The sequence below is a fragment of the Ailuropoda melanoleuca genome, chromosome 2, assembly GCF_002007445.2.
Source record: "Ailuropoda melanoleuca isolate Jingjing chromosome 2, ASM200744v2, whole genome shotgun sequence".
Classification (NCBI taxonomy): domain Eukaryota; kingdom Metazoa; phylum Chordata; class Mammalia; order Carnivora; family Ursidae; genus Ailuropoda; species Ailuropoda melanoleuca.
In genome coordinates this window covers 60,293,742-60,317,911 of record NC_048219.1, presented here as the reverse complement: position 1 = coordinate 60,317,911, position 24,170 = coordinate 60,293,742, and the positions used below count along the sequence as shown (strand labels likewise).

The 24,170-nt window shown below is 35.4% G+C and overlaps 1 protein-coding gene across 4 annotated transcripts in view; it reads right to left on the bottom strand.

The window, feature by feature from the left end:
- ZNF326 (zinc finger protein 326) overlaps window positions 1–24,170 on the bottom strand; it is a 37,052-nt gene that overhangs the window by 5,270 nt on the left and 7,612 nt on the right. Inside the window, exons 3-11 of one of the 4 annotated variants that reach the window (XM_034653855.1) lie at window positions 21,532–21,567; window positions 21,325–21,436; window positions 18,781–19,186; window positions 16,217–16,415; window positions 12,709–12,820; window positions 7,428–7,575; window positions 5,677–5,776; window positions 3,466–3,596; window positions 858–953 (exon numbers count right to left, since the gene is read on the bottom strand). In XM_034653855.1, the coding sequence (XP_034509746.1) occupies window positions 858–953; window positions 3,466–3,596; window positions 5,677–5,776; window positions 7,428–7,575; window positions 12,709–12,820; window positions 16,217–16,415; window positions 18,781–19,186; window positions 21,325–21,436; window positions 21,532–21,567 (1,340 nt within the window). Of the gene's footprint in view, window positions 1–857; window positions 954–3,465; window positions 3,597–5,676; window positions 5,777–7,427; window positions 7,576–12,708; window positions 12,821–16,216; window positions 16,416–18,780; window positions 19,187–21,324; window positions 21,437–21,477; window positions 21,568–24,170 lie in introns of those variants that run through there. The other 3 variants (XM_034653856.1, XM_034653857.1, XM_019803022.2) reach the window with 3 other exon arrangements.

Below are 24,170 nucleotides of genomic sequence, written 5' to 3'. Positions count from 1 at the left end.
TTCAGGGTAAACCTCTTCTGGCCTCTTGATTCCATGAGGGAGCTTTTTCTGAAGCAGCCTATCTGACCTCCTGCTTCCCCTCCAACTTTTATCCAAGGAAGAACAACTTATCCAATTAGTATGCTTGGAAGAAGAAACTGGGCATGTACAACTCAGTCCTTTCTGGGTCCCCTCTTTTGGGTCTTCCTAACAACAGAAAAGGTGCATTCTAGCCTGTTGGAGGCCATGTGGTAAATTAGGGGGAGCCTACTGCTATCTAGCTGAACCAGTAACAGAGGCTGGGGAAAGTTAAATCTATCTAACTCAGAAGTGAAATACAAAAGATCCACAGTAACTACACATGTAAGACAAATCCCCCAAGTTGTCCTTTCTTAAAAATCAAGAATAGGGGCACATGGGTGGCTCAGTCAGTTAAGCATCTGCCTTCCGCTCAGCTCATGACCCTGGGGTCCTGAGATTGGGGCCTGTGTTGGGCTCCCTGCTCGGCGGGGAGTAAGCTTCTCCCTCTCCATCTGCCCCCCAACTCGTACTCTCTCTAACTCAAATAAATAAATAAAATCTTTAAGAATAAAAAATAAAATAAAAATCGAGAATAAAGCTGACATTTTGATCTATCAGACTCCTGCATACCTCTCAAATGATCCAGAGTGAGAAAGGGACAAGAGAGGAATGGCTCATTGTTCCCTCACCCAATAAATCCCAACAATTAGGAAAAAAGATGTTTCACTTATATGCAAGATATTAAGTAAAATTCTTCCAAATGTTGCACTATATTTAGACATCATAGTTACTATGTCACCATTTAATTATAAAGATACTACAATATAACCTAAAAAGGCTTTGCCCTAAAATCTTACCTTAACAAAACGTTCATATCGCGCCTTCACTATCGGATTATTTAAAATGCTTGTAGCAGTCAAGACACTTTCTCTTTTTATTTGCTCCTTATAAGCCTATGAAAAATAGAACATACTGAGGTAACTGAAAACCATACTATGAAAATATTTCTATAATTAAAACAACACTGTATGCTCAAATTCTTAGATTTAAATTATTTACTTTTTGGCAAATTAAGCTATAAAGCAACAACAGCTACTGTGACCACAATCTAAATTATCCATGGATTAAAACAATGGAGATTTAACCAGCCAATCAGACTCATGAAAAAACACCCAGTCACCAAATACAATTCATCTAGATCTACTAGATAATTGCTTTCTCTCCTTCCCACTCCACATGCACTTCCCCCTGCCCCAACTCTTCCAACTACTAATTTTCATGCTATCAAAATTTCATACTGCTAGAGTAATTAGTCTTCCTCTGGACGGTAGTTAGCATAAGACTATATTATACAAAGGAAGAAAGGCAATAATATAGAACGTCTAGTTGCCAAAAAGGTGTCAGGGGAATTTCAAAAGAGAAGAGAAAGCACAAAGATTTTTAAAAGATTATATACGCTTAAAGTGGCTAACAAAGTCTGAATTAAATGAGGATCACATCAATACAAAATATGAATTTAAGACTCAGTCATGCTCTACTTAAAACTTAAGTCTTTAGGGGCGCCTAGGAGGCTCAGTCTATTAAGTGGCATCAAGAGTCATCTTGGGGGCATCTGGGTGGCACAGCGGTTAAGCGTCTGCCTTCGGCTCAGGGCGTGATCCCGGCGTTACGGGATCGAGCCCCACATCAGGCTCCTCCGCTATGAGCCTGCTTCTTCCTCTCCCACTCCCCCTGCTTGTGTTCCCTCTCTCGCTGGCTGTCTCTATCTCTGTCGAATAAATAAAAAAATAAAAAAAAAAAAAAGAGTCGTCTTGATTTCGGCTAAGGTCATGGGACTGAGCCCCAGGTCAGCTTCCATGCTCAGCGGAGAGTCTGCTTCAGGATTCTCTTTCCCGCTGCCCCTTCCCCCTGCTCACTTGTGCGCACACGCAGATGTGCACACGCAGATGCACACACGCACGCTCTCGCTCTCTAAATAAATCTAAAAAAATAAATAAAACTTAAGTCTTTAATACTTGAATTTTTACATTTGCTTCTCAAACAAGCTAGTTTCCCACAATATAAACTTATTTGAAATAAACTGGACTAAATGAAATCAACCAATGTAAGGGCAGAAATATGCCAATCAAAAAGAAAACGGTACATCTTTCCTAGCATGAGTAAATTCTACTCAGAAATGTAACAATAGATAGTAACTGATAATACTAGTCTATTTTTCCCAGCCATCAGAAAAACATACCCTATAATCAAATCTTTTCTTGCTCTTTTGACTTAACACACACATACACTCTCTCACTCTCTCTTTCCTCATAGAACTGTTTTGTACCAACTTAAAAAGTGTTCACAAAAGGAACAACTCAACAGCAATGATTTCCTGAAGGCTTACACTATGTAAGCTTATACTACATAATGCTTATACCAGTCAGGCACCATTTTAAGTGTTTTTTATACTTTAACTTAATCTTTAAACATTCACGTAAGAATAGAATGATTATGCATCCCCATTTTACAGATAAGGAAGCTTAGACAGAGAAAAGTTAATTTACTTCCTTACCACACTTACATACTGAACCAGAATTCAAACCCAGGAATTCTTGCTCCAGAGTCCAATCTTGACCACCATGCTTAACTACTAGGCTACACTGCCTCTCTAGGTATCTTTAGTTTCTTACACGAGATTAATAGGGCTGTATACAAGCAGAGAGGTGTGAAACAACANGAGTCCAATCTTGACCACCATGCTTAACTACTAGGCTACACTGCCTCTCTAGGTATCTTTAGTTTCTTACACATGAGATTAATAGGGCTGTATACAAGCAGAGAGGTGTGAAACAACGGCCTTTAAAGGACAATAAAGGACTGATGAATAATTCAATGACTTCATTAAGATAAATTAAAACTTACCTGTTTCCCTTTGATATGGTCAGGAGATTTTAAGTGCTGCTGCACTGAACTATGTAAAGCAGGGATATACACACTGCACGCACTGCAGTGAACAGTCTCTACTTTCATCATGTGATCATCTGCAGTAACACCTACAAAAGAAAGCCAGTTATTAATAAGAAAAGTAATGATTTACATATTCTTATTTCTGACAAAAGAAGTTTTTATTATTTTGTTTCCATGGTTATTTATAACCCCTTCTTCCCAAAAAAGGATCAAAGTATGTAGGTTATGTTGACTTTTCCTACCACATCTCATAAATCTGCACATATAGATCAAAAATATGGATAACAGATAAAATTAGAAAGTATAATTACATTGTATTTCCTAATCATGTTATACGTCATGTTCTGAGGCCTAGAAGTCCATCCCCTAAAAAGATAGTATAAAAGAAGACAAATGTTGATTTTNGAGATTAATAGGGCTGTATACAAGCAGAGAGGTGTGAAACAACAGCCTTTAAAGGACAATAAAGGACTGATGAATAATTCAATGACTTCATTAAGATAAATTAAAACTTACCTGTTTCCCTTTGATATGGTCAGGAGATTTTAAGTGCTGCTGCACTGAACTATGTAAAGCAGGGATATACACACTGCACGCACTGCAGTGAACAGTCTCTACTTTCATCATGTGATCATCTGCAGTAACACCTACAAAAGAAAGCCAGTTATTAATAAGAAAAGTAATGATTTACATATTCTTATTTCTGACAAAAGAAGTTTTTATTATTTTGTTTCCATGGTTATTTATAACCCCTTCTTCCCAAAAAAGGATCAAAGTATGTAGGTTATGTTGACTTTTCCTACCACATCTCATAAATCTGCACATATAGATCAAAAATATGGATAACAGACAAAATTAGAAAGTATAATTACATTGTATTTCCTAATCATGTTATACAATCATGTTCTGAGGCCTAGAAGTCCATCCCCTAAAAATATAGTATAAAAGAAGACAAATGTTGATATTGTAGTAAAAAAAAAAAAAAAAATTTCCATAATAAATGTGGATGGGAAGGGATAGGAAAAAAGATGCCAAGGCTGGATTCACAAGAAACAAAATACATGCTGGATCTTGAAAACTGTGATCAAGATTTATTACAGGTAAAGGTATAAATATATGCAAGGGAAAGGTGCAAGGAAATTGCACTTTATGGGAATTGCAAGTAATTCAGTATGGCTGGGGCACTGAGAATAAAGAAAGGACAAAAGAAAGAAAAAGAGCAGGGCCTATACCATGGAGATCTTTGCATGCCAGGCATAGGAATTTGAAATTTATCCTGTAGAGGATGGGGAACCAGCTAAAATTCTTGAAGTAATAACAATCATGTGGGAGAATTATAGATAAGAAAGATCAGGAGTAAGGAAACTGGTTAAGAAAATAAAAATTGCCAAAAGAACAGATAGAGATTTGAACAAAGGTAGTATTTAAAGAGGTAAAGAAGCAGACCTGGAAGACATTTAAAAGACAGAACTGATAAGATACAATGTTACAGATATAGTAAAGTAAAATTACTTAGGACTAACTTCATATTTCTGGCTTGGTGGTGGGGCCACCTTCCAAGGTAAATAAAAGACAAGTCAACAGGGTTTTTGTTTTGTTTTCTTTATGGGGTGGAGGATGCTCAAAGAGTATACAAATTTTTTCTGATACACACATTTTGTGAGACTGCTAAAGAGAGAAGTCAATAGGCAGTTGGATGTTCGAGACTAGGGTTCAGGAGAGGTCTGTGCTAGGGATATAATGTATAAGTAATCAACATAGAAGGTGTTAGTTCATGCTCTGCAAATAAATGAATCATGAGGAAGGAATACAAAAAAAAGAAGATAATGGAACTAAGGAAGAAGAGAGGGAAATACCAACTTCTAAAAGCCTCGAAGAGAAAGAAAACCACAAGTAAACAAGAGCAAGGGAATAAAGAACATCAGGACAGTGATATACCACAGAATCCAGGGGAGGAAGCAGATTCACAAAGAACAGTAAATAATGCTGTAGAAGTAAGATAATGATTCAGAAGACCCTATTGAAGCTGGTGTCAGAAATCTCTATCACAGCAGTTTCAGGAGACCAGTGATCTACTGTGGAGAATGAATAAACAGATCAGTGTGGACTATGCTTAAAGAAGCACGGCTGTTCAAGGAGAAAAGCAAGTTTTAGAGGAACTAGTGTCTTTTTCTTTTTCTTTGTTTCTTTGGAGTTGTTTTTTTTCTTTTGTAAAGATAAAAAGCGTAGGCTTCAGAAACAGAATCAAANGGACTATGCTTAAAGAAGCACGGCTGTTCAAGGAGAAAAGCAAGTTTTAGAGGAACTAGTGTCTTTTTCTTTGTTTCTTTGGAGTTGTTTTTTTTTCTTTTGTAAAGATAAAAAGCGTAGGCTTCAGAAACAGAATCAAAAAAGAAAGAAAGACTAAAAAACAGAAGAGTTCACTATTTAAGCAGAAGTCCTTAAAGAGATGAGAAGGAATAAGACAGAAAGAAGACAGATGGAAGAATTCACTTCCATCTAGAGGAAAAGCTGATTTTTCTTGTAACTGAAGTGACAGACATAACAGTAGTGATAAACTTGTAAGGGTAAGAAGAGGAAGTCAAAGAGTTCATCTCTAATAACCTCACGCCTACCACATTTGACTATGTACTCGATCACTCTAGTAGGCATCATTTACACTGAAATACAGTATGGTATGTAAAAAAACACATGTAAATTTCTAAAATAATTTGTTTAAATACTTACCTTCCATAACATCTTTTTCAATTATTTTAACTACTTCTGTTTGATTATTTGTCTGTTGCTTACGAATAGATGTTTTCTTGAATTTATTCACCATACATTCCTATAAAACAAAATAGGAATAAACCCAAAAAGTTTTTCAGTGAGCACTGAGAATATGCTTAGCACCAAACTCAGCCTACAGAAGATAATATCTGTTATGTAAGAACTAATACCTGTTCTCAAGGAGCTTACAATTCAGTAAAAGACTATCATAAAATACAAAGAAATTACGAAGACACTTATAAAAAGTTTTTGCTTTCACAATGTATTTTATATCAACAATAGCCACACTAATGGAAAGAGCCCAAATGTCCACTGACTGATGAATGGATAAAGATGTGGTATATACATACAGTGTAATATTACTCAGCCATCAAAAAGAATGAAATCGTGCCATTTGCCATGATGTGGACGGAGATTTATGCTAAGCAAAATAAGCCAGTCAGAAAAGACAAATACAACTGATTCCTTTCACTCACATGTGGAATTAAATTAAATTTGGAAACAAAACAGATGAACATAGAAAAAGGGAGGGAAAAGAAAGAGAGAGAGGGAAACAAATCAAGAGAGACTCAAAAATGGAGAACTGAGGGTTGACGGTTGGAGGTGGGTGGGGGATGGGCTAGATGGGTGATGGGTACTAAGGAGGGCACTTAGATGAGCACTGGGTGTTATATGTATCACTGAATCACTGAATTCTACTCCTGAAACCAATACTGCATTGTATTTTAACTAACTAGAATTTAAGTAAAAATTTATAAAGAAGAAAATGTATTTTAGGCATAAAGAACAAGAGAAATCAAAGAGAGCTAGAAGAGTTAAGAGATCTCAAGGCAGTTGAGTACTTAAGTCCTAAATGACAACTAGGAACCAGTTTAAGGAATGAAATTACAGAAAGAAATGTTTGTAAAGGGACACAATTCTGCAAGGATATGAAGGAATGATCATTGTATTTCTAACCCTGTAACAATTCCATGCTTTTGTCCAAATTAACTGTATGTACAATTAGCAATCCAGCTCTAGTCCCTTCTTTAAGCATCCCTGGCCCCAACTATCCTCCCCTTCTCCAAACCCCACTGCCTACACTCTCACTCCTGGCCCTTCAACTTAACTGTGCCATCTGTGGATATATGAGCATGATCTCTTTCCAATTACTGTCAGTTCACAGAGGGTGGTATCTGTGTCTTCGGTCCCTGCACGGCACCCTTTGTTAAGGATTCAATAAAATCTGTTGAACTGGTCAACACACACTGATTATATAAAGGACACCAAACAGACCCCCACTCTCTGGCTCTGAATTCAGACTGCCACTACACTGCTCTGAGCATGATCTTTCATGATAAAAAGGAGTTGTGATGAGGCTCAAATGAAACAATGAATGAAAGTACCCAGCACAGCACAAGGTCCAGAGTAGACTCTCAGTGAATGACAGCCGATTCTGCATCAATAAACAGTTGTTAAAGGAATTCTTTTCCTGACATCTCTGCTAGAAACTAACATGAAAAACATAAAATGTTCTCTCAAATTACAAATCTAAAATATATTACAGAGAAATTCACATCTAATGCTGGGCTAATTTCTTTTTAGAACTCTTTAAGTAAACAGTAAACTAAATTTTTAGAAATTTAAAATGGGGAAGAGATGGGAAACTGAAAAAGTAAAAAATTAAAATATTGGATAAAGTGCTTCTCACTTTAAAAACAACTACTTACATGCAAAAACTCCATAACTACTTTATCAAATTTGGTTTGTTTCTGAATATGATCTAGTGTTTCCTGGTGTGAAGAACTTTCCAGATGTAGTTCAATATCTTTTTCTTCAAACGTCCGGAATTTACAAAACGAACATGTGAATGCCATTCTATAAAGAAAATAAAGAAGTTTTTCTTTAAATATTACCTTATTTACTCAGAGTTCATAAGACCATTCCAATAAAACTAATTTTACCAGCATAAATGATTTCCTTTATTCCATTTTATGGTTGAGGTAAATGTAGCTGAAGTCAGAAAAACCAGTATTTCTTTAAATACCTATTTGGACAACACTGTTACTATACCACTTTGCATTTCTGACCCACCCTGGAGCTTCTGGGTACAAACAATGGAATCAGTGGATCTACTTAATCTAGTCCTAAGCTATCCATTTTAAGCCTAGACTAGTTAGAAAGCCAAAGCAAACTTCAAAAAATACAAAGTTCCAAACTTCCACTACTTATTTTATGTTCTGTTCCACTCTTGGGCTTGCAATCCACCAAGGCAGTATCAACAAAACCAGGTGGATCACCAGATAACCACAATTTACTCCCCTGGAGCTCTTGGGTGAGCAAAAGCCTGGCCTCTAAGGACCACTTCGGGATGACTGATAAGCCTGGACGAGACAAATTTAGAAGCTCAGGAGCCACTCCAATATGAATTTCCCCTTTTCCTCCCATAAAGTGTTCCTGTCTTACGTACTTTTGTTATTTCCTTTTCCAAATTATGACAACAGTTTCTTAACTGGTTTCTTTGTCTCCAGTCTTCATTTTCCAATTAATTCTTTATACCACTATTATATTTATTTTCCTGGTTAAGATTATGGGATCTGGAGCCTGCTGCTGGGTTTATATCCCAGTCCTCTTGTGTGATGTTGGACAAATTACTTAACTTCTCTGGACCTTAGTTTCCTGATCTTAATGAGATGAGAACCCTTACAGAAGTATTGTAAGGATTAAAAAAAATTAATATATAGAAAGCCCTTAGGACAGTTCCTGGCACATAGTAATAATTCAATCAATAACTGTCACTTCCTAAAGGAGGTAACAGCACTTCATTGCTCAAAAGACTTACCGGCTTCATGGACTTAAGCCTCAAAAACCAAGTCAAAATATTTTCAGTTGCCATTTAAGAAAGTTTTTAATCTCTCCTGTATCTTTTTGGCTTTACCCACTAAATACCTTTAACAGTATCTGGCACACAGTATGTCTTCACTGTTTAAATTAGATTACACTTTTCAACCCCCACAGGACTTATTTACAATCTACACAGCTTTCCATTTCCTGAATATCAATGAAACATCCTGCTTCTTTGCTTTGACCTCGAGCCATGCCCTCTACCTGGGCTGCCTAACAGCTCCCACTGCAATCTTACCACCCCAAGTCAGTTCAAATACCACCTCCATCCATTTCCCTGATTTTCCTGCACTCCTACTGAGAAGTCATCTCCTGCACGACACTTTGTACTTCTCTTTTGGCACTCTTCCCCATATACTGTTGTCTATACCTCTCACACCCCTGTCCTGATCCCCCCGGGTTCCCTTCTTCTTTATTATATTGAAAGCATTCAAAGAGTCAAAAAGAACGTATCATAAGAACAGTTATTTACTGTCAATCTCTTATCCTCCTAGCTCAAAATAAAACTGCTCTGATAAATTAAAATAATTTTAGACTATTTTAAATGATTCTTATACTAAAATGACAATTTAATTGAACTGACATTCTTTGGCTTATATCCTCAGATTTATATTTAGTTATGGAGAAAACAGCTAAATCAAAGTTCAGTTCTTTCATTTTCTCCAAGTCACACTATTATATTAACATGGATATAGCCTATCCAAAGCTACAATTTTTAAAGGGGGAAGTATTCATAGGGTAAATAGAAAAATCAATCTTATAATGTAAAACATCTCCAGAGTCCTACACGCCTGAAACAGAGTTCATTTCAGTTTGTTTCTACCCGTCAAAAGAAGGAATTCTATCCAAAGTGGCAGAGATACTCGTAAGGACCAAAACCAGCTGCCTCTTAAAACTAGAACTTCTTTTCATGAGTTAATTCTTAATAAGCTTAATCTTGTTTACAAATTATGAGTAACAAATCAGAAAGAACATAAGAAAAGGTTTTTGAAGCTGGGCACAAACATTATACAAGTACAGTTGACCCTTGAACAACAGCAGTTTGAAATGCACAGATTCCTTTTATGCAGATTTTTTACAGCACAGTTCTGTAAATGTATTTTCTCTTTCTTAGGATTTTCTTAATATTTTCTTTTCTCTAGCTTACTTTATTGTAATAGACTATATAATACCTGTAACACACAAAATATGTGTTAAATCAACTGTTTATGTTATCACTAAGGCTTCTAGTCAACAGATGGCTATTAGCAGTTTTGTGGGAATCCAAAGTTACACCTGGGTTTGTGACTGTGTGGAGGGTTGGGGCCCCTAACCCCCATGTTGTTTATGGGCCAACTGTAATACCAAGCTCGCTAAAATCAAAGACAGTCTAAGCAAACAAAAAAATCTGGGAATTCAGATGCCAGAGTTTTCTTTTACTACATTTTACATAAATAAAATCAACATATATACTAAAACCAAGCAGTAACAAGAAATATCCTGTTTTAATATGGAAGAANAACATATATACTAAAACCAAGCAGTAACAAGAAATATCCTGTTTTATATGGAAGAAAACAAGACAATTTAAAAAATATCTCCATGGAAAGGTTTGCAGATGCTGCTTTTTTAATTAATTGATTAATTAATTTATTTATTTTTAAAGATTTTATTTATTTATTTGACAGAGAGAGAGACAGCCAGCGAGAGAGGGAACACAGGCAAGGGGAGTGGGAGAGGAAGAACCAGGCTCCCAGCACAGGAGCCTGATGTGGGGCTTGATCCCAGAAACCCCGGTATCACGCCCTGAGCCGAAGGCAGACGCTTAACGACTGAGCCACCCAGGCGCCCCGCAGATGCTGCTTTTAAAATGTTATCTTCTGAACTAACATAAAGATACCTAGAAAATTCACTGATGTGTAATATTCATTCCCCTCATGCTACACAAGACAAATTAACTTTTAAAGAGCAAAATGGGGTGACTGGGTGGCTGTTGGTGAAGCATCTGCCTTCAGCTCAGGTCATGATCCCGGGGTCCTGGGATCGAGCCCTGTGTCAGGCTCCCAGCTCAATGGAGAGCCCCCCTTCCTGCACTCTCTAACTCGTTCTCTATCTCAAATAAATAAAAATTGTTAAAAAAACAAGAGCAAAACTATATTCTGAATAGAAAATACATTGAATTTATTTTTAAATTCTATAATCTTTATTTTCCTAGCATAAGCAGTAATTTCAGAGAAAGATGATGGAAAAAATATCAATTACTGTCCTTCAAAAAATTTTTCTTTTAGACTTTTCCATGCATATTTTATATATTGTATATATCACTTTTTCTACTTTGCCTGCATATTCTCCATGTTACTACAGGCTTTATAACCTTCATTTTCAACAATGGCCTAAGAGCCCATAATAGGAAGTGTCAAAACTTACATATACTTGACCACTTGCTATTGCTGGTATTTGTTTCACGTTTGGAGCTATTATAAACAATTCTGTAATGGGCATCTTTTTAGATTAAACTTTTATGCTTTTATATTATTTTCTTGGAGAGATCAGTGACTATAAAAAAAATTCTAGACATTTTTAAACACTGCTAAATTGGGGACACCTGGGTGGCTCAGTCAGTTAAGCTTCTGACTCTCGATTTTGGCTCATGTCAGGCTCTCAGGGCTGTGAGATGGAGCCCCACACTGGGCTCGGTGCTGGGCGTGGAGCCTACTTAAGATTCTCTCTCCTTCTCCCTCTGCCCCTCCCTTCCCCCCTCCTTCTCTCTCTCTCAAAATAAACAAACAAATAAATAACCTGCTAAATCGCTTCCCAGTAATTATAACCTATTATTTGGTTACCAGCAAATTATAATAGTGTGCTTTGACTATATCCTTGTTAGTAAGTCAATGTTTCTTTTCTCCTCACTAACAAAATGCCATGCTATTATTTAAATTTCCAGTTTATCTTACAGTGAGTTTCAACATTTTCCCAAAAATTAACTAGCTGTTGTTCCTTCAACCAATCAGGTACTGGGCATCTTGTTTTTCTCCTTTTTAAAAATTATTGGTCAGGGGTACCTGGGTGGTTCAGTCACTTAAGCATCAGTCTCTTTGATTTCAGCTCAGGTAATGATCTCAGGGTCCTGAGATCAAGCCCCGGATCAGGCTCGTTGGTGAGCATGGAATCTGCTTAAGATTCTCTCTCTCCCTCTGCCTTTCCCCCATACTCTCTTTCTCTCTCAAAAAAAAAAAAAAAAATACTCGTTAGGCGATATTTATCTTAGACATTAATCATTTCTTGTGTTTATAATATTTTCTAAGTCTGTTTGCTTTCAAGTTTTAAATTTTTATTTAAACTAATGTGGTCATTATTTCCTTTGTAATTTATTCTATAACTTTTAAGCCTGGGGAAGGGGAACTTCTACAGTGATTATTTATAAATATTCTATTTTAATTTCCTGTTATTTTCCATTTTGTAGGTTCTTTAATCCACCTGGATTCATCTTCAATGGTATACGAGGATCTAAACTATTTCTCTTCTTATTGTTCAGCTGTTTAAGCAATCCCTCCCCCCCTTTTTTAAGCAATTCCCCTTTTGTTTGCAACCTCTTCTTTACTATATAGTATATTCTTACATATAACACATGTATCTACAAGTTAATAATTCTATTATACCAATACCTTTTTCTAGTGCCACATATTTTTAACTATGACAGCTTTCTAATGTTTCAATTATCTAGAAAAGCTAGTACCTACACATTTACTCTTCTTTTACAGAATCTTCTTTGGAATCAAGATTGACAACACCTGTTACATTTCCAAATATTTAGTTTTCCTATCCAAGAATATCACTATGTCTCCACGTACTCAAATCTCAAGACTTTGTGGCTTTCTTCATGTTAATGACATGTATTTCTTTTTAAGAATACTGTATTTCCAGGTATTTTTTATTTTTGGATTACCATTATGAATGGAATCTTTTTTCTTATATTTTCTAAGTAGTGAATGCATATAATACCAAAAATCTTTGATCAAACATTTTCATTTGACCCTTATGAATTTTTTCACATGCCAACTGATGTACTTGCATTTTCTAGGAAACTGTTTTAATGAGACCAATTTTCAGACTCTACTAAACACAAACCTGTATCCATCTCCGTACTTCTCACTGTTTTTTTCTCTTCTGCGCCTTTGTTTCTCTCGCCGAGCCTCAATTCGTCGCTTTTCTTCTTCCTCATTTTTAGGATCAGTTTTTGCTAGGATAGCAGCAAAAGTCAAAACTAAAAATCATTTTTCCATTCTCCCTTTTCAGTTTCCACTTCATAAAGTATACACATGCAAGGTTTATTTGCTGATCACAATCTAAATTGAACTCACCAGAAAAATCAGAGTTTGAGACTAACCAGTATTTCTCAAACTTCATTCATTTGAATACCATCATCATGAATTCAGTACTTTTAGATAATTTTTTTCTGGTTCATATGACAAACTACATGGCAATTACAATGTAGAAGTTAAACCTGTGAATCACCTGGTATAGTACTAATCAGTCATGAACATCAAAATTACCCAAAGATACATTTTAAAAATGCACATGCCCTGGGGCGTCTAGATGGCTCATCAGTTAAGCCTCCAACTCCTGGTTTCAGCTCAGGTCAGGATCTCAGGGTTTGGACACGGAGCCCATCTGTGCTCAGCAAGGAGTCTGCTTGAGATTCTTTCCCCCTCCCTCTCCCTGCCCCTCTGTTCCTCCCCCCAACTTGCACACTCTCTCTCAAATATAGAAACAAACAAAATAAACATACAAATAGATCTTTAAAAATGCACATGCCCTGGTCTACCTCTCTTCCCTAAATCCTTACTTAGGATGGAATCAGAACATCTATATGTTTTAAAAGGCTTCTCANAAGTGGCTCGTAGATCTGAAGACTTACATTGTTAAGATGGTTATACTCCCCAAACTGATCTATAGATTTAGCACAATCCCTGTCAGAATTCCACCTGACTTCTTCGCAAAAACTGACAAGCTGATTCTAAAGTTCACAGGAAATTGTAAGGGATCTAAAACAGTGGAAACAATCCTAAAAAGAAAAACAAAATAGAAACACTCACACTCATGATTTCAAAACTCACTACAAAGCCACAGTAACAAGACCTTGTGGTACTGGCACAAAGACAGACATATAGATCAGAACAGAACTGAGAGTCCAGAAATAAATTCATAAAACTATGGTCATCTGGTTTTTAGCAGGGATGCCAAAATTATTCATTTGGGAGAGAACAGTCTTTTCAATAAATGGCGCTGGGCAACACAATAGCCACATGCAAATGCGAAAGTGCAAGACCTAAAGGTAAGAGCTGTAATTATAAAAGTATACCTTCATGACTTTGGAATTTGGCAAGGAATTCTTAGATAGAAAACCAAAAGAACTGAGCCACAAAAGAAAAAATAGATAAACTGGACTTTATCAAAATTAAAAACTTTTGTGCTTCAAAGGATACCATCAGAAGAGTGAAAAGGCAACACAGAATGACAGATGATATTTATAAATCACACAGCTGAAAAGGGAACTGTGTCTAGAATATATAAAGAATTTTTGCAACTCAATAAAAAGACAAATAGCCCAACTGAAAAGTGAGCAAAGCCTCTAAACAGGCATTTTTCCAAGAAAAATATAGAAGTAAACCAGTAAACACAAGAAAAAAATGTCATGCCATTAGTCATTAGGGAACTGTAAATCAAGACCATAATGAGATATCACACTTCATACTACCTGCACGGCTAGAATCATAAAGACAGATAAGTCTTTAGTGAGGATACAGAGAAATCAGAACTCTCATACACTGCTAGTGGGAATGTTAAATGGTGCAGCTGCTCTGGAAAACATGTTGTTCCTCAAATGATTACACAATTACCATATGATTCAGCAATTCTTCTCTTGAATATATATCTAGGATATATAAAATGAAAACACGAGTTCACATAGAAACATATACAGATGTTTATAGCAGCGTTATTCATTGTAGCCAAAAGGTAGAAGCAACCCAAATACATATCAATGAATGAATGGATAAAGAAAGTGTGGTATGTTCATATAATGGAATATTTCCAGCCATAAAATGGAATGAAGTACTGATACATGCTATAACTTGGATGAACCTCGAAGATTATGCTAAGTGAAAGAAGCCTGTCACAAAAGTTCACATTCTACATGACTTTTTTTCATATGAAAGTCTAGAATACAGAAATAGATAAAGATAGAAAGTAAGTTAGTGGTTGCTCTGGGCTGTGGTGTGTGTAGGGAATAATGCTTAAAGGGTACCAAGTCCCTGTGAGGTGATGAAAATGTTCTCAAATTGATTATGGTGATATTTGCGTGTATCTGTGAATACACTAAAAACCAATGGGTTGTTGCACACTGTATATGGGTGAATTGTAGAGTATGTGAATCAGTAAAGTTTTTTTATAAAAAAAGTTCAGAGGCAGATTACTCTGTTACTTATCTATGCTGCTGTATTTTATTTTTTAACTGTGTAATGTATCTCTACACGAAATCAAGTACATTTGACCAAATTAGATGAAGTCAAGGATATACCTAAATAAAAGCTAAGGAAGTCTTTTCGGCATTCTCTGGTGAAAACATATAGCAGTAAAATAATATACACCAAATATACTGCCTATTTTTATTTGTACACTGAATTACTTTTTGTTTTTTTATATTTATTTTTGCCTTGATGACTGAGAAATGTTGAGTCTTTCCAAGTAAGGTGAAGTGTGAGTGTTTCTATTTTGTTTTTCTTTTTAGGATTGTTTCCACTGTTTTAGATCCCTTACAATTTCCTGTGAACTTTAGAATCAGCTTGTCAGTTTTTGCGAAGAAGTCAGGTGGAATTCTGACAGGGATTGTGCTAAATCTATAGATCAGTTTGGGGAGTATAACCATCTTAACAATGTAAGTCTTCAGATCTACGAGCCACTTACGTAGTTTTTCCATTTACTTAGATCTTAACTTCTTTCAACAATGTTTTATAGTTTTTGAGGTATAAGTTCTACACTTCTTTTGTTAAATTTATTCCTGAGTATCTAGTATTGTTGATGTTAACGTGAATGAAGTGGTTTTCTGAATTTCGTTTTCAGGTTGGCTCTTGATTTTTTCTCAACAATGTAAAGGTGGAAATGTGACTATCTCTAAGAGTTGTCATGTCCTCAAGATTAAAAGCAAATTAATTTTCCAGAAGAAACACACCACTTCCTGGTACCAGGAACCATGAAAAATCTCTTCCCTTTGTCCTCTAAAGGGGATTCTGGGTAATGGGACAATACTTTATCCTCAACAATAGCTCCCAACAACAAATTTAACACCCCAGACAAAACTCTGAATCAAAATCATGTGAGAAGCCTCGGATTCCATCCTAAGTAAGGATTTAGGGAAGAGAGGTAGACCAGGGCATGTGCATTTTTAAAAACTATCTCTGGGTAATTTCAATGTTTGTGACCAACTAATAACTACACTAGGATTCACAAATCTAATTTCTACAGTCGTAAATACCATGCAATTTGTCATATGAACATGAAAAAATTATCTAAAAGCACTAAATTTTTAAAAAATTGGAAGTACCTTAAGCCATAGCAATTATGTTTTCTTACTTACTGGGTGATTTGCTGAGGCTCATCTTCTCCACAGGTTTTGCTAGCTTGGGTTTCTTGATAAAGGTTCCACCAGGCTTATTAAATGGTTGCATCATTTTTCTCTTTATTCCTCTTGCAGCAGCAACTGTCACATTGGTGGGTTTGTTTTGATAGTCAACAACAATTCCAGGTCTATGAATGCTTCCAAAATCACTCATATGCTGCAAATTTGTGAAATCAAGAAATATTAGCATAACATCCAAAGATAAAGTAGGAATTCACACAAATTTTACGTGTTATCTATCTAGTAATTTTCACCTGAAAACTCCCCAGAATGTAACTAAATTTTACATGTCCACTCTGAATAACCACATGGAAAAGCTTTGTCAATTATTACATGAACTCAAATCCAGTGAATTAGTATTTTTATTTCCAGTAGAACAAATATGGGTATTTCCTATTTTTTTATTTGTACCATTCAAAATTACTTGAGAGCATAAACAACATATGTGCCTGTCATAATATTACCACTTGTACAACTCTCTGACAACTCCTCTTCAGAGTTCCTAATTGATGTTTTCCCATGAAAAGACCTTAAAAGACATCTTTATTTCACTAAAACCTGGCTTAAAAACTAAGATGCATAAAGAAGACCATATCTGAAGTCTGAAGTAAAAAAGATCCAGAAATCATTTAGGATTTCTCCCTGTTGAAAAAGGGAATGAGAAGGCGAGATGGAACATTAGTATGAAATAGGAGAGTTAAAGCATAACCATGCATCAACTTCCAGGACACACTTCAGATAAGGAATTACATCTGACGTTCCATTCACATTCCTACCTAGAGAAACATATTCTGACCCAGAAGCCCAAGAAGCGAAAGTTTACAGACGAAGAGTCATGCAACCAAACGACTCTTGTGTCCCTTCCTCTTCTCTTGCCATTAACAAAATCCACTACACCAAGAGGCCACATGTCCACAGAAATTTACTCTGCTAATCTTACTTTTAGAAGATAAAGATTGAGGAGTAATCTGAAGAGAAGGATCCAATGGGAATTGTACAAGTGAAGATTAAAAAAGAAAGTCCTGTTGGTTCATCTACTTCATTAACAGGAGGAAAGAAAGAAAAGTCCATTCAGACTAGAATGGTGAACACAAGGTACAGGAATGCCTGTTTTTCTATTGTGAAAACAAAATTCATATTTGAAGTCTCATTAAGAAAAAAATCACTCGCCTAAAGTAGTATACAGCATGGAAAAAAGCATTTTTCAAATTTTCAAACTGGAATTGATTTTCAAATTCAAAACCCAAATCTTATTACCCCAACAATTTTCAATTAACCTACAGTCACTAATTACGGTGGAATAGCAACGCATCAGTTGCTTACATTTATGTATTATGCTTAGGAACCCCTAGCTAACCTAGCAGACTTGAATAGATTAGTGTTACCAGGTAATTTATAGAGTCACATTAGAAATATCTTCATTAATTATCCATTAAAGGTGCAATGCATTTTACATAAGTAAAGGGTAACTGTTATAAATGCAAAATTTCTACACAAAAATGACAAACTACACTCATGTACCAAAGGCTAATGAACAGTTAAAAACGTGTGCCCTTTTTATCAGAAGTACTTTCCTCTGCAAAGAGAATATTAAGAGTAACTGACTTTAAAAAAGAAAAAAAAGACATTTCTTACATTAAAGCAAAAATACAATACCCTTCATATGACCAAACTACAAAACTCCACAATCTACGTACACTTACTAGGTAAAATTTCATGTCAGTCAAGTTACCTAAGAACGTAAGTCATTATCTTTATACTATGTCCTGAAATAAAACACCTGAAGACTAGTATATTTACTCATGTAAGCAATGATTTACAAAATATTACTTCCTAGGAAGCCAGACATGTTTGTACAGGTAGGAACTTATTTCTCAATAGTAAAAACTAGTGACACAAGGGAAAAACAGAACACCCAGCAATAGGACATATTGCAAGAGAGTGAGTTAGTAATTACACTGACCACAAATCATTCTACAATCTATTAAACATATCAACTTCTTCACCATGTAAACATGACTAAGCTATCCTCATCTATCACCAACTTTTAGTCCCTTGGTGTTTAATGTGAAACATGGAGCTCTAAAGAAATTCTATGTGCTAGGGTTAGCAGCAAAGTAAAACATTTTATCATACATTGCACCTTTAACCTACTCAAAAACTCCAAAGGGTTCAGTTACCTTTTACAATAATCCAAGAACTGTCCCACCAGCAAAACTGCTAGTGTTTACAAGGAAAAATGCAACTCCTTTTAACCCCTTTTAGACCAAAACCTAATATCCTCACCTTTTTAATAAAGGGAGATTTGACAAAACTTATGAACAATCATCTCACACTGCCACTTATTTTCTGAAGTGCTGGAAAAACTTTTACAGGCAACCTAAAAATTATGCTTATGATCGAGCTTTTGCTTCAAAATACACTGGGATGAACAGTGTTTATTCTACATGAAAACCATGGTCTTGAAAGGGTTTAAAAGAGTGACTAGTGAAAAGAATCTGAAAAGATTCTGTTGTACTTACTCCTCGGCCTCGGCCTCTGCCTGTTGATGGTCCTCCAAAAGCATCATAGTTTCTGCTTCCAAACGTACTTTCAGGATAAGCAGGCGTTCCTCTCCCCCGAGAGCCTACAGGTGCAGGCTTCATATGGGGTGAAGAAAAACTGCTGTAGGAAGAGTAATTCTCTCTTCCTCTGTCCTCCATAAACCCAGGCCTCAATTTTGAACGGGAGTAAGGTGCTTCCCAGCTAGACCCGCCCTGGTTTCTACCTCCGAAAGAGTCAAGGCTATTCCGGTAGGAGCTCTCAAATCGACCACCATAACTACCTCCGAAGCGGCTTTGTTCGGGTTCATTAAAACCATAGCCAGATCTGTACAGATCTCGCCCACCCAGAGAAGACCTGGAGTCGTAAGACTCATAAGGTCCAAACCTGGAAAAGTTGCACAGTGAGGGAAAAAACAAAAGTAAGCTTACTAATGTTAGACAATTCAAAAGACAAATTATCAGATGACATTTATCAACTAAAATTCATTTATACCATACTGGTTTGCACAGTTCTACTTTTATTCACACCTGATTAGGGCTGGGCAGTTCAACATGAGACCAGATAGAAAGCTATCTGAGTCAGTTTTTAAATATGAATTGAGTCAAGTAAACCTTAGCTTAAAAATCTGCTTTGTAGCAGCTTTTCTATTTTATTAAAAAGATTTGTCTGTTGGTATTTAAGCCCAGCCCTAGTCTTGGAAAAAGTCATTTACTAAAGTTCACAAACTACTCAAACTTTCTTTGAATCCATCCCTAGTATTGGAAAATACCAAATATTTACAATATTTTGGCTTTTAATAGGGACGAAAATTGAAGACTACACCGATATAAGCTATTTGTGACACAAAAGAGATCCTTTTGCACCCCCGATAATCTATATCACAAAACTGCTTCATTGTGTCTATAGCAGTCAAAATTTGGAGAATTATTTCTGGTTACGAAATTTAATATCCTGCCCAACTTTGGGTAAGGTCAATAATCAATCCTCAGTCACTTTCCACTTGTAGACTAGCAAATCTAACAAATCTAGAGGATAAGCACATAAAATAGAACATAAAAGTAAAAGACCACCAACATATACCCTCTGCATATAAATTATCAAGGCAGATGAGAAAGAATACATTTTATGTCTTCAATTATTTAAAAAATTCTTTCCTGGCAGGAAATTATCACATAAAACTACTCTAAAAAAGGGGAGCACACAGTCTCCTCAAGGTTTTAATAGAGTCAACAGAAGAAACATATCATCTTACTTCTCACAAATCCAAAGCATGGATTACAAAAGTTGCTTGGTATCTTACAACATAGTTTTATAAAGCCCCACAATTACACATGAGATAAACGATAACATCTACAGAGTTTATGCACAACACATTTACAATGCAATAGGGCAATAACGGATATATTAAAACATTTAAATGTGTTACATTACTTCAATTATTTACAGATCACTAAATAGAATGTACTATTTACTTCTGAATCCTGGTAACCATATAAAAATTATTCCTCTTTCCAACTCTTTTTAAAACATCTATCACATAAGCAAAATTGTATCTGTTCATTTTTGTGATTTTCCTCTACTATAAACCATAGTGGCACACTTGAAGCAGAAAGAAGGAAAGTAAAGCATCATTCAGTCCATCCTTAAGGAATCCAGATCCTTCAACTTATGAAGAAGGAGGATAGTTTCAAATGTTACCTAACTAGTTATATTTAGTACAAATATCTGTGCCTCAAAAGGTATACCCCCTTAGCCTGAAATGTAGTCAACCCTCAAGCCTATACTAGTTCAACTAGTGTTAAGCTTTACACAGTATCAGCAGTGAAATATAAAAACAGTCTAAACTCTAGTGCATTAAAATAAGCGAAGGTATAGTATTCAAGGCTTTGATACAATGCTCCTAGCTTAAGAGCACAGTGTTTTTGGTGTAAGTAGTATCTGCCAATAAATAACCTAGACATGAACTTAAAGAACATTTTATTATTACAATATGCTCACAACTTACTCTAAAATTAAAATTAAAAGAATAACTATCTTAAATGTTTCTCAGAAACTGAATGTTGCTAGACTGGTTCAGTTAAACCCATTCCAGTCAAAGACTGCTTTGCTGCTTTACAGAACACCCCACATTAGAAAAGATACTTTTAAAACTCATAAAGACAAAAACTTCACAAATAGTATTTCCAATAACATTTTTATATCATTTGTTGAGAACATTCTGAATGATAAGGAGTTAAAAGTAAAAGAAGTAAAAAAAAAAAAATTCACTACTGAAGACAGAAAATCTTACTCTATTATATTGAAATGAAAATAGCTACTTGAAGTTTTCCTAAAATAATGTCTGTCAGTGACCCTGAGATAATTTTTAGAACCATTAATTGACACCATTAAACACTTAATGTGACTATTCAATACCAAATAGTGAAGTTCAAGTATCATAACATGCCTAAGGAATACTTAAATTAAAATATCCAGAATCTTATAGTCATCTAATTATTTGGCCAAGTGATTAAGCAATTTACCTGCTACCCCCACCACCACCACTGTGATTGTCCATGCCATATGACTGGTTTAGGTAGGAGTCCATGGATCTTTGACCCCCATAGGATCCATGGCCATAGTCACGATCCATCCCTATAAAGAGTTTAAAAAGAAAAAAATTAAATGATGCTCACCTTTACTGGCACCCAAAAGAAGAATTTTTAGATAAATATCCTTGAATGTCAGACCTCCATAAGATCCGGGGCCATAATCACGATCCATTCCTAAAACAGAGTCAATAACAAAAGGTCAGAAAAATATACCATTCTCTTTGGGAATCTTTGCATAAAACACGAGATACTCATATCAGTTATCTGAGATAATAATTCATCACTAACATTTAAGCTAAATTCACACTAGACATGGAAGGAAAAAACTCACAGAGGATAATCTACTGAAAAATTAGATTTGTTAAGAAAACTAAATTAAAAAAAAGATTATCAACTAAAAAGTTCTATGTGAGAATTATTTTCAATTTAGCCAATATTTATTTGACTAGAGTACTCCTTTAAGGTACTGTATAAGGAATGACATAGTATGTAATCAATAATAAATAATTCTTACTCTCAAGAAAAGTCAGCATTCAATAACGTCAAGAAGAAAAATTTTTGTTTTAAGTATAGTTTTTGCATCTAACTATCCTCAAAATGTCTAAAAACCCAGAAGCAGCCACTTTTTCAACTACCCTAATTTCAATCTGTTCATATATTAACTGAAATAGCCATTTTTAAAAAGTAAAATCATGGAGTAGGGGGCCAATCTGTGGTACTATGCCTGTAAATAATAATAACTCAATAAGCATTTAAATCCTCAAATACTCTGAGTAAATAGAATGAATGTGAACTCTGGCAATGCAAAACACTAAAAAAAATTCTAATCATTAAGGGTACTGAGTATATTTTATCACACTGCAATTCTACCTATATCCCAACCTCTGACATGAAAAATACAACAAAAGAAGTAATAAAATGAATTTACTACGATTACAAAAATGAAAAATTTTTAAAACCATTTAGAATGTATCCTATAAAGTCCTTTAAAAACCTTCATTACCACCCTCCCCAAATTTTATGCACTAATAAACACAAGAGTATACACACAGCAAATACCTTAATTTATATTTTTTTAACACTAAGTTTTAATTACAGTCACTTAAATATTTCTGGTCCTAACAACAACAATAATAATAATGACAACAGCAACAACTTCACAAAAAGACCACTCAGAATCTTGCAACTTTAAAGCTGGAAGCAACCTGAAGGATAAAATTCAATCTTCTTATTTTATAGATTAGGGAGCTAAAATCCAAACAGATGAAATGACTTTCCCAAAGGTCAGTAAGTATCCACCCCTCTAGCTTTATGCTGTTGCTTTTACATGAAATCCTCTCCTCTAAACCCCCAAATATCTGTTCTTGAAATCTCATCTTTTAAAGTCCATTTCAAATACTGACCCTTTCAAGAACACTTTCAATGATACTGTCTCAGTTGATGATTATCTCTTTCTTCTAAACATCTACAAGTCTGTATCTCTTCTGTGATGCTTATGATACTTTGCCTTACATTCTGCAACTTGTGACCTCATCTTAAATGTACACTAGTCTTGTGGTCAGGGTCTGATTTTTATTAATTTTGTATATACCCCAGAGCTACAGTTCTCAAGGAATAGTCTGTTCACCACTGGGAGTTGCCAGGACCCTTTCGGGGATCCACAAAACCAAACTATTTTCATAAATAATACTACAACATTATTTGCCTTTTTCACAGGTTGACATTTGCACCGAAAAAGCACTGGTGGGTAAAACTGCTTATGCCACAGAACAAATCAAGGCAGTGGCACCAAACTGTACCAGCAGCCATTGCAGTCAACACTGCACACTTGCAGTAAAAAATAATAAAATAGAGTGCCATCTCCACTTAAAAATGTCCTTGATGAAGCAGTAAGAATTACCAGTTTTATTAAATCGTCACCTTTGAGTACATTTTCTTTCTGATATTCTCTGTAGTGAAATAGGAAGTACACATAAAGAAAGTAATTTTGCTGCATACCAAAGTACCACAGTTTTCTCCAGGAAAAGCCATTGTGCAAGTACTTGATTAACTGAATTAGCCACTTTTACAAGGAAGACTATTTTTACTAGAAAGACAGACCAAATTCAAAAACTAAGGTTGTAAGACTTGAGCATTTGGCAGATATTTTCTCAAAAATGAACACAGTAAAACTGTCAGTTCAAGGAAAACAAGTAACAGTACGTACTGCCAATAATAAAATTTGAGCTTTCAAGTGAAATTTAGAATTTTATAGAACTTGTATGCACCAATATGTATAACAGAGAACAAAAGTTTATCAATATACAAAAAGTACTAATGAGCTCTTACGCTGTTTTCATACTAAGACTTCCTCTGAGGTATGTAATTACATTTACAGCCTATCTCAATTCCAACTATCCACATTGCAAATACTCAACAGTTACATGCGGCTAGTGGATGATATTAGACAACACAGTTCTAAACTAATAAAATAGTCAATTATTTGTCTTCAGAGTTGGTAACTTATGCTGATGCTATATCAGGATAGAGGGCAATTTTGAAATTAATATAAAAATTTGAAAATTAAAAGCCTTCTTCTAAGCCTCATATTAAAAATAATCTTAAGGGGTGGCTCAGGTGGTTCAGCCAGTTAAGCATCCAACTCCTGGTTTCACCTCAGGTCATGATTTCAGTATCATGAGATTGACACCTACCCTGGACTCTGCGCTTAGCATGGAGTCAGCTTGGGATTCTCTCTCCCTCTCCCTTACCCTTCCCCCTGCTTGTGCACACTCTCT